We start from the raw sequence: 10,827 nt of genomic DNA, 5'->3' as shown, positions 1-10,827 counted from the left end.
TGTGTGTGTGTGTATATATATAATATATATATATATATATATACACATATATAATATATATATAATCTCCACCCACATGATATATGTTGTGTATGTAGGAGTGACTGGGATAGTTTCTTTTAGTATGTTTTACATCACCATGACTACAGATTTATTGTGATGATGTCTCAGATTCTATGCAGGATATCTTGGGAGCAGTTTTATATGGTCTGCTATGCACAACTTCTTGGGAGCTGAAAGCCTTAGCACAGTTTTACTGCTCCCCTCACAGAAAAACACAATCTTTATTAGCTGTACTCATTTAGTCCTGAAAGCCCAATCCTCGGGGTTTATGTACAGGGTCCTTGTCCAGAGTATCAATATAATCGTCTACATTTCACATTCATACAAGACAGGATAGCTTTCCAAGATGCTGGTATGCGCTATACTAATCTTCATTAAATCAACCCATACTTTTTAATTTTTTGCCAATTGCACAACTGATGTGAACCTTTCTGTCCTGTTATTTTCTCGTTGATTGCCTGCAAGTATCAAAAGCCGTACTCTGGGATAAGCAAATAATGTCTGAATAGAAGAGTCAAGTGTATTCTTACCTGAATCTTGGTGTGCTTGTGTATTTCTTTCAGATCTGTGCAGTAGTCCAGTGTGGAACTTGTGCAGGAGCTTCCTGTAATAAAGACCAGTCACTGCTGTTCTCTCTCCGTGTGCAGTGACTGGTCTTGTCTCCGCCCCTTCCAGTAGTTTTCTACTTGGAAGCTTGTAGTGGGCGTGGTCTGTTGGGTCCCTCCCATAGCTCTGCTCAGGCTACAAAAAGCACAGTGATGGTGCCACTGATGCACAAAATAGTTATTAATCCTTTTGTGGCTAATGAGGAATATATTTCAATGTAAGTTGTTATACTGTACCTGGAGTTTAGCTTGAACAAAAAAAAATACCTGGCAAAACGTCTCATAAAGTTGAAGTTCGGGAACTTTTTTTTCTTTAAAATTAACATTGGTCCAAGGAAGAGATTGTGACCTGATACCTGGTCCAAATGGAGAAAGCTGAAAATATAAGACATTCTCTAAATATAAGACATTCTCCGTGTTCAGTCGCACTATTGTGCAAAGTTTTTTCTAAATGATCATGTTAGTATGCAAAGTGCTAAAACGGAACAAGAATCAATGTTGATGTTCTTGAGGCTTAGTGCCAGCTAGGGCATAAGTCCACAGTGACACTGAGATTGATTTGCAGGGTATTACAATACACTTGAAGGCAATCACAATGTGCCAAAAATTAATCCAATATTTTTAACGTTGCGAGCGATTGGTCCAGACAGCAGCTAGGAGCAAAACTTTCACCTAGCTGCCAGGCCATGCTTGACCCGGCAAAGCTCTGGCACTTCCTGGTAGTATCAAAGTTTGCCCGCTCCCTCCAGCCCCCTACATAGTCCTATTGGGCTATGACTCTGATTGGACATTTAGGCTTGGCAGGGACAAAGGTGGCTCCTGCAGTTATGTGCAGGCACCTCTGTTGTCTGGCCTTATACTTTCTGGCTGTATTATCCTAAAATGATAGTCACTTTAAGTTGTTTTTTTGGGGATAATTTAACTTTATTAAAGGAGAACTATGGGGTTAAGTCTTTTCCCCATAGTTCTCCTTAGGGTAACGGGAGGACACAAACTAGCGTCCTCCCATCACCCTAGGCTCAGTATACTGCAAGCTGTAGCTCGCAGTATACTGAGACGCCGCAGTATAGTAGCTCGCGGTATACTGAGACGCCGCAGCTGAAGCGGATCCCGACAATTGTGCTGGGATCCGCCCATCTGCATGACTGACAGCTGTCTCTGCCTATCTAGAGGCAGAACCAGCTCTACCCGCCTCCCCCGTCCGTTCCGCCAGTCAGCACGGGTGGATCGGAGCGGGGAGGGGGGAATCCAGCCCCTCCCCCTGTCATGGCAGAGAGCCGTGACAGGATCGAGAGGTGAGCGAACGCCTATATGTGTTCGCTCACTTCCCGATCTACTGAGCCGAACTGTGACCGTTTCATTGTCACAGGTCGGCTAGAACTATGAGGTGAGTGAAAAGCACTCACCTCATAGTTCTCCTTTAAAGTGACACCTTAAAAATGCATTTTAGTACGTAGAAGGAAGAACAGTGTCAGCACCAATTCAGAGATGATTTGAGGATCTACAGCCGAGTGATACACAAATAGGATACATTTATGTTAATAGTCATTGTTAGGTTAGTAGTTAAGGTTTAACTCCTGGGTTCAGTGTCACTTTAAGTTACTTCTCTGGCCCCTGAATGGTTAAAATCATCAAACAATATGGTGTTGTTATCTTTCATTATTATCATTAAGGGATGCAGATCCATGAAATTCCACTGCATCCAAACTTGTCTAACTGGATTTTCACGAGCGATGAGCGTCTTGTGGTTTAATGGGTATTATAAGTGTGTGTAGGCAGGAGAAGGGATAGTGCTTGGTTAGCCGTGATGGGAGTCTTGTATGTTGAAATGTGCAGCAAATTCAAGTGGTGGCAAGGCAGCTTTGAATGGGGCTTAATATCTGAGTGAGTCTGAGTTTTCCCTTTTTTTTTTTTTTTTTTTAACCAGTGCCTGAAAATGACTACGAAGAGGAACCTGTTTGTGCGGCTGGTGCCGTGCCGGTGTTTGCGGGGAGAGGAAGAAACTGTGACCTCGCTTGACTACTCTCACTGCAGCCTGGAGCAGGTGCCGAAAGAGATTTTCACATTTGAGAAAACCTTGGAGGAACTTTATTTGGATGCCAACCAGATTGAAGAACTTCCCAAGGTACCACTTTTACTTTACAGGTTTCATCTTTTCCATGACACTAATGACAAGCAGCCCTTTCTCCTGGGTCTCTTCCAGCCGTGCTTTATAGGCATTAGCTCACGTCGCTTTCTTGGCAGAATCCTGTGCCAGCCATTCACTTAACGCCCGGCTCCATCTCATGAGCACTGCATTCAGCCAGGGAGTTCCTTACACTTCCAAAATCCTCATTTAGCTGGCATCCTGTCACGTTTATTCTCTAGAAGATGCTCAAAATGTTTTTTTTTTCCTTCGAATTGACATCAATGCTGTCAAAAGCTGATGTAATTTCACACTGCTTCTCCCTCCTACTTTGATATATTGCAGGCATTGCACACTCCGCCTCCGTTTTAAGGACGCATGCACTTTTTAAATGCCTGAACTCTTTAACCACTTTCCATCCGGCCGTTAATTAAACGGCCGGACGGTGGCTTGCTAAATACGAGTGGGCATTTTAAATGTCCTTTCTCCTACTCTCCCGTTCTCCATAGCTGGCTGTTTAAAATGCTAACAGAAATCTGAGAGCGGGGAGGCGCGCACGAGCGGCAAACTGTATTTTAAACAGCTGACGATGGTTGTTCACATACAAGCATTCAGGCAGCTGTAGAGCCGCCCAATCGATTGTATGTTGTGTCATAAGGTGCCCATACACCTTACGATTATCAGGGCGGAACTTTTCGTCCGATGATCGAACCGTCGTACGATTGTCGTACGGCGGCCCCATCCTGCCTCGATTATCGCAAGGTTCAATCAGCGGTAGTTAAAAAAAAAAAACACCTGGATGGATTGCAGTAATCAACCTTATTTTCGTTTGCGCATGAGCAGTGTTACTCGTACGACTTGACGGACGGAAACGCCACCAACCATGCGAAAATCGTACGATCGACCCCACTTTTCAAACATACTTGAACGCCAAAAGTCGTACGATTTGTACAGTACTGTCGGTCGGGCACTACACATACACCTTACGATTGTCGTACGAAAAGTCGATCGCATACAATTATCGTACGATAACCGTAAGGTGTATGGGCACCTTAAGTGTGTGGTCGTCAAACACCCCCAACCCCCCTTCCGCCAATCCCGGGTACCGCTGTTCCTGTGCTAGCCCATCACCAGCACAGCAGCTCTTGGTACTGAGATCGGAGGGAGTTCAGCACATGATCTCCCACTGACCTCCCCTCCAATCTCTGAATGGGAAAGTGATGTGATTATATCACTTCCACCTTCAGCTGTCATTTCTCCGGCTTCTGTAGCCGGCTAGAAGCTGGTGAAGCAGATCTCTGCTTAATCGGCTTCTTTGGGGGTCTCTAGGTGACATTAGTGGTCTAGTTGACCCCTGGTGTCTCCTTAAAGAGGACCTGTCACATCCACTTTGCTATCACATAGGCCCCTTTGTGATCGCAATAAAGTTAAGTGTAAAAAAAAATATTAGTCAGAAAAAAAGTTTTACGTCACACACACGCACACGCCATTTTTCAGTATTCAGCGCTGAGGTACTTTGACATTTATTCCGTCATGCAACGCTGTACTGAGATGACTTTTATACAATTTTTTGGGGGTACAGGTAGAGCTTTCTTTTGGTGGTATTTAACCACTTCAAGACCAGGTGTTTAGACCCCCTTCCTGGCCAGGCCATTTTTCAGTGTTCAGCGCTGCGATTAATGAAAAATTACAGTAAATTTTGAAATTTTTTTTTTTCCCCCTTAACATTTATTATTATCCAATTTTTTGGTTTCTTTATATGTGACTTTTATTTTATTGTTTAAAACATTTTTTAGACGTAATGTTATTGCTGTCACGTAGGGGGCTAACAATCTCCCTATGTGATAGCACAGGCAAGCTAACAGGTCCTCTTTATGGAGACATTAGTGGTCTCCAAGACCCCTAATGTCACCTGGGGACCCCCAAAGAAGCTGATGAAGCACAGATCTGCTTCACCGGCTCTGCGATCGGACGGCTATAGAGCCGCTGATCGCCTGTATGTGTAACAGCCTGTAACGGCTGTTTACATTAAACAATTTAGTTTTTCTGCCCGTGTGCGTGCGCTAGGAAAAAAAGCCGTTTATTTACGGTAACCCGCCAATGGGAGTTTGCCATCCTTCTGGTTTTTTTTTTTACAACAGGCGGACGGCAAGTGGGTAATAATGCAAGACTGCATATTCAGATCGCTACAGAATTACCATGATTGATAAGACATCTTAATTATATCCAGCCTAATCAAGCAGATGTGAAAAAATAACCATGTGACTAGTATAACTTGCCTCTGAGTTGCTTTGACATAACTGCTTTTGCCTTCAAGCTGACTTGTTTGAGGAAGAAAAGTAGCTCTGATTCAAGTAAAAAAGCCATTGACAGGTTTCCTAAAAGTCTTTCTGCACAAAGTGCCTCCATTCTGTATGCATAACACCATGACAGCGCTCAGAAACTTCAGCTTTGGGAAAGTAATGCACTGTTTTAGGACACAGTAAATGTGTCACGTGTCTAAAAGAACAACTCTGAGCAAATACAATCTTAACTTGCATGGTTTTACCCCCGCACTGTAAGGGTTAAGTGCTTGTTTTCCCCAGGGAGCTAAAACAGCAGCAATATAGTCAGTGATAGTGGCCTAGAGGGGGTAAAGTGACACTAAACTCAGCAGTTAAACCTGAAAAATACATTCAAGTACCCTAACTATGAACAAAAATGTATCCTCAGCGGGGCGGGCTTTCAATCGCAAGTACGATCTGCCCGTCCAAGGTGGGCAGATCGTACGGGCTTTCAAGAAGCATACGACCATCGCATGGAGACATTAGGGGTCTCTAGCACTGTAAAATGCTACCAAAAGATTAACTCGTAACTCTGTAAATGTGACAGGAATGAAGAAACTGGTAAAAAGAAATAGTTTAGCTGAATGTGACTATTAGTACCCAGCAGTGTAGCCCTTGTAATGTTGGCAGCCAGCTGCTTGCTGTTATGCTGAGTGTGCCTGTACATGAAAGCTCGAGTTGCTTTTCATCCGATGTTATGCTGCCAATCTGTGAGGAGCAAATGAGTTGTCCACCTGATCAATATGTGCCGTGATCTAAAAATCACAGGATGAAAAATCTAATCTTATGTTGGCAAAGGCAGTCACCGTACAGCTGTATTTATTGTCGCAGTGCAATCACTACATGTGCACGACCAAATTATTTAAAAGCTCTAGCAGCCTGATCGAAAAGCTGGGCATACTCGAAGGTAGATTGCACAGTGAGACACATTTCTGAGGAATTCTATAAGAATCTCACTGGGGAAATTGTAATCAATCATAAGACCGAAGTGGGTCTTGGTTCTGATCCAGCCATATGTATTTATTAAACATGTATAGTTGTTGTGATGCAGCAGATATATGCAGGTGATGTTCTGTGCCCCTGTGATTTCTAAAATGAATGATCATATCTCATCGAATATGTCCAAGCTATATGCACAGCTTGACAGGCAGGACCAGGGCTCATAGTGCTCTTTACTGTGAGCCGAATGGCTGGTATATGAGCATCACTGAGCCATGCTTCTGCAACCAGCGGGCAAGTGGAATTGTGGGGCTTCTTGATAGCCAGACTTGGTCATACTGCTGGTGTGTTGGTCTAATTTGCTGACTGAGGTAACATGCTGGAATATTAATATCACAGGGCCGTGCTTCTTCATGGCAGCAGCCAGCTGGGGAGTCCGGAGTTCACAGGAACCAATGGCATTTTAAAACTTCCTGATTACCAGAATTAGTGAGGCTGCTGAAGTGTTGCTCCGATATGCTTATTTAACAATAGTTTTCCCAATGGGCAGAGTGATGTGATGTTGAAGTGACTTGATCCAACCCTGATCTCCAAGGATGTAAAGATTGGAGGCAGGACACTAAGGAATCTAGCAGGAGAGAAAGGTGGGAGCTGCTGTTGCTGACTTGTCTTTAAGGTGCATGTTACAGTGCTGTCATCTAAATCTTTCTACTTAGTCAGTGACCTGGCACAAGCCGGTGTCAGAGCACTGAATATGTGTACAAAATATTGGCAACTCCCATATTTCTGCCCTGACAGGTTCCCTTTAAAGTAAAGCTGGCAAGTTTATCCCAAGTCTTAACTACTTAGTGAGTCACAAGCAGCAAGCAAGTCATGCAGCCAGTGAAGTCAGAGCTTCCGACTTTCATACTCCAGGGTCTAAGTAAAGAATAGGATGAGCTTCACAGCCAGGGAACTCGTGATTTCTAAAGAGAGTCTGCTGTGGTTGCTCCCTTATATTTTATCATGACCAAATTGTGAAATTGTATAACAAGCAGTCAATAGTGCCACTTCCCATTTCACAGTGCCAGGCTGTCTCCTAGTGCGCTCCTGGAGGTCTCTCCCCAATTCCTGTGTAAATCCTGACTTTTTGAAGATTGATATGTGCATATGGCTACAGCATGGTGCTGGCCTACTCATGCTCAGAGGATTGCATTGTAGGAGATAGGAGGGGATTTTTTGCCCCAAATCTAGAAGTTTGGGTTTTCAGGGGCGCTCCATGGCATATTGGAGAGGTGATCTGGCAATCTCAAGGTAGGTGAGAATGTGACGAAGGTTCTGTTTTAAGAGGCAATCACAGCGGGGGGAATTTATCAAAACAATATGCAAGAAAAATGCTTGTTTGGAGCAGCAATTTCATTCTTGTAACATCTTGGAATGAGATTTATGCTGATGGTTTCTGCACTCTTCAAGGTTAGCTGAGCACGTTTTGGCAGATTCCTAACTATCAGCAAAACACTGCACTTACCTGTTTCTATAATTGCACAGTATACCCAGAATGCTGAATCCTACTGACTTTTAATGTACTTCTTTTGGTGTGTGACCTAGATTTCTCAGAGTCGGACCATTTGTTTAAGTTGCGTTTGTTCTGGATCATGCTCTTAAGTAGCCTTTTGCTGTACTTTATTGTTGTGGCCTGACAAGGTATCACTGTGTTGCAGATACTGGCCTCAGCAGGAAGTGTTACATAAATGCCTTTAAAAAGGGTATCCCAGTCATTCTCGTCACATTCATAGAGTTCACGTGTGTGTTTATTCTGTGCTTTGTACTGAAATAGTGATTAGTGGAACTTGCAATACCTACCTCCCACCTGTCCCTCATTCGGAACCAAATCCATTTGTTCCTCTTTCCTCCTCAGTTGTCCCTCCTTTTGGTCTGATGTACAGATATCTATGAAAATGTCCTATTTAAAGTAATATTAAACTCTCAAACTTTTTTCCAATAATGAATCCAGATCAAACACACATACATTGTGCAGCAAAGTATTTCCTGAAATCTTTTTGCCCTGGCACTTATTCATCTTGTTTCCAAACTGCTGGATCCAACTCTCATCTAGGCTTCACTGAACTTCCCGTCCAGTACAAGATCACAAGGGACGACAACTGTAATATGAAAAGTTGTTTTACATACTTTTAAAGATGCAGTTTTCATTTAAAATAATGCGTGCTTGTTCTATCATGAAGGTCCTTGTTCAGGCACGTCCTGTTATAGGATGACATGCATTGTCATGTGTTCTTAATGGAGACTACAAGTGGCTGTACTCATTGCTAGGCTTGGTCCATTGTTAACACCATCAGGAAGCAGGTCCGGATCAATAATGAGCAGCTGCCACTGACGCACATCCATGCAGACAGGAAGTGGCTGGAGAAGGTTGGAGGAGATTTGTAGCATTAAAATGTATGAAAACAATATTTTATGGAAAAACAATGGCAGTTGCTTGTATGCAAAGAGCATTTAGCTTACCTGTCATACTGCCACCTCGGCCAGAGCTCTGACAAATATCTATTTTTTTTTTCCAGGTATAGGGAAACATCACATTCCTTCTGCTTCCTCGCAGTACAGTGTTTGCTGTCTGAGCAACCAATCCCTAGGCCTGAAAAATGCCACATAGGAGAGTATGGGGGGTGCACAAATCTGAGCAGATTTTGCCTTCCTCATAAGCTAGCCATACACCAGTAGAATTTAATATACATTTTAGAATGTTCGTTGGATTCTCCAATGGTTAATGGGGTCTAATTGATGTTCAGCCGTAGTGATGAGAATTGAAGGATCAGGAAAATTGTTCTCATTTTTTTATTTGAACAAAGGGAATTCTAACTGTAAATGTGATTTTTGTTCAGGGAAAATCCTACATATTTTAATGGGGAGGTGCTAGGCACAAAAGAAACCGGTTTAATACATCTGGGATTCCATGCAAATGGCAGGTCTGGAGGAAATTGTTAAATTAGAAACAATAAATAGGGTCCCTACATAGGGTGAACCAAAGTGGTCAAAGCTCCCAAAGTTTACTAATGCTTAAAAAATCTAATCAGAATAATTCCCAAGGGGTATTATACCCAAATAATGTATAGACAATGAGAAGATAACACCCATGGTGGGGATGTACTCCTTGGGAATCAAACAAACTTAGTAAAAATGTATAACAGTTTATTAAATAACAATACAAACACACAAGTGAAAATGTTATGCATGTATCCCGCTAATTTCTCTATACCTTATTGGACACAAATCCGTTACTGGAGGGTCTGGCCAGACCACATATGGAAAAGATCATACCTGATGGAAAAATAAACCAAATGCAACTTCATATCCAGCTATAGTAATAGTAATCTCATAGCACTATAGTGACGTCACACTTCTGAAAGAGAGAAAAAAATAACTGATATAGAAGGTCCATATTCTGTGATCTACACCTTTCCATCAGGTATGATCTTTTCCATATGTGGTCTGGCCAGGCCCTCCAGTAACTGATTTGTTTCCAATAAGGTATAGACAAATTAGCAGGACACATGCATAACATTTTAACTTGTGTGTTTGTATTGTTATTTAATAAACTGTTATACATTTTTACGAAGTTACATCCCAATAGGGGTTATCTTCTTATTTTCTATTTAAACAAAATGAGTTGCCAATTTTGAAGGAAATAACACATTTCTAGCAGTGTATGGCCAACTTTAGGCACTCTGGCAGTAGATTAGGGGAGCATGGGACAAGTATGTGTTCTTTAAAATTCTTACAGTAAAGTGAACCTGTTTGGATTGTCTTGTATGCTGGCTTCCATCTGGAAATGCTTGTTGTCTGGCTGTGTCTGGGTTCAGGAGTCATATAACATGCATTGATATAGTATAAGAAGAGGGTGAGAGTTCCTTACCTCCTATACCTGTTTCAGCTCAGAGATTCAAGTACTGAATCTTGAAGTACTTACCCAGTACAAATGATATCATTGTGGTTTGTCTGTGCCTGTGACATAAAATGTGTTAACACTTCATTTGGCAGCGAGGGCTAGAGTGAGAGAATATAACATGTTAAGAAATCAATGAGACGTGACACATTAACGTCCCTCCCTTTCTCTCTTCTCCTTTCTTTGTGGTGATTTTCCTCTGTCTCATTTGCAGTATGCGGATGTGTAAAGATGTGAAACATGTCATTAGGTCATGTTTCCATTATTTGCTTGCACTTGCTGCTTGTCACTCATCGGGCTCTATGAACACGTCTAACTCTGGCCTTCCGGCGTGAGTCACAGTGACTCATTATTTTGATGCCTCGTGGACTGAGCCCATCACATTACAAGGCATTTGTGTCACGATACAAACACGTTTATTATCTGAATCAGTCCCATAGCGCTGACCCTTTAACGTTTCAAGGAAGATATTTTTACCATTCCATTGTGGCTGTCCTTCTGAATGGAAGTCCGCAACAACTTTGTCAGCAGAACTTCTTTTTAGAACGCCATCGTACTCTATAGTGCATTAGTGGAAGGGAACTCAACCAATTTCTTTATTTGCTTTTTGTATATTGAATGTCCGTACCACTGATTTGGAAAACCAAATAAACTTACATTTGATGATTATAGTATCCCAGAAATGAACCATGAAAGGCTTCTTCCCACTCTCATATAAACACAGAGAACCACTGAGCCCTTTGCACATAATGGTCAGGTTTTCATCACTTCACTGGCTGCACACATTTCAGGTCATTGACACCACAACTAATGAAGCTAGCATGAGGATGA

General features: G+C 42.3%; 1 protein-coding gene across 1 annotated transcript in view; it reads left to right on the top strand.

Moving 5' to 3' along the window:
- ERBIN (erbb2 interacting protein) overlaps positions 1-10,827 on the top strand; it is a 225,326-nt gene that overhangs the window by 129,510 nt on the left and 84,989 nt on the right. The window contains exon 4 of the mRNA XM_018569304.1: positions 2,596-2,793. Within this exon, the coding sequence (XP_018424806.1) occupies positions 2,605-2,793 (189 nt within the window). The 5' untranslated portion in view covers positions 2,596-2,604. The remainder of the gene's footprint in view (positions 1-2,595; positions 2,794-10,827) is intronic.

This window comes from Nanorana parkeri, unplaced genomic scaffold, assembly GCF_000935625.1.
Source record: "Nanorana parkeri isolate BGI_ZX_2015 unplaced genomic scaffold, ASM93562v1 scaffold34, whole genome shotgun sequence".
Lineage (NCBI taxonomy): Eukaryota > Metazoa > Chordata > Amphibia > Anura > Dicroglossidae > Nanorana > Nanorana parkeri.
This window is presented reverse-complemented; position numbering and strand designations above follow the sequence as displayed.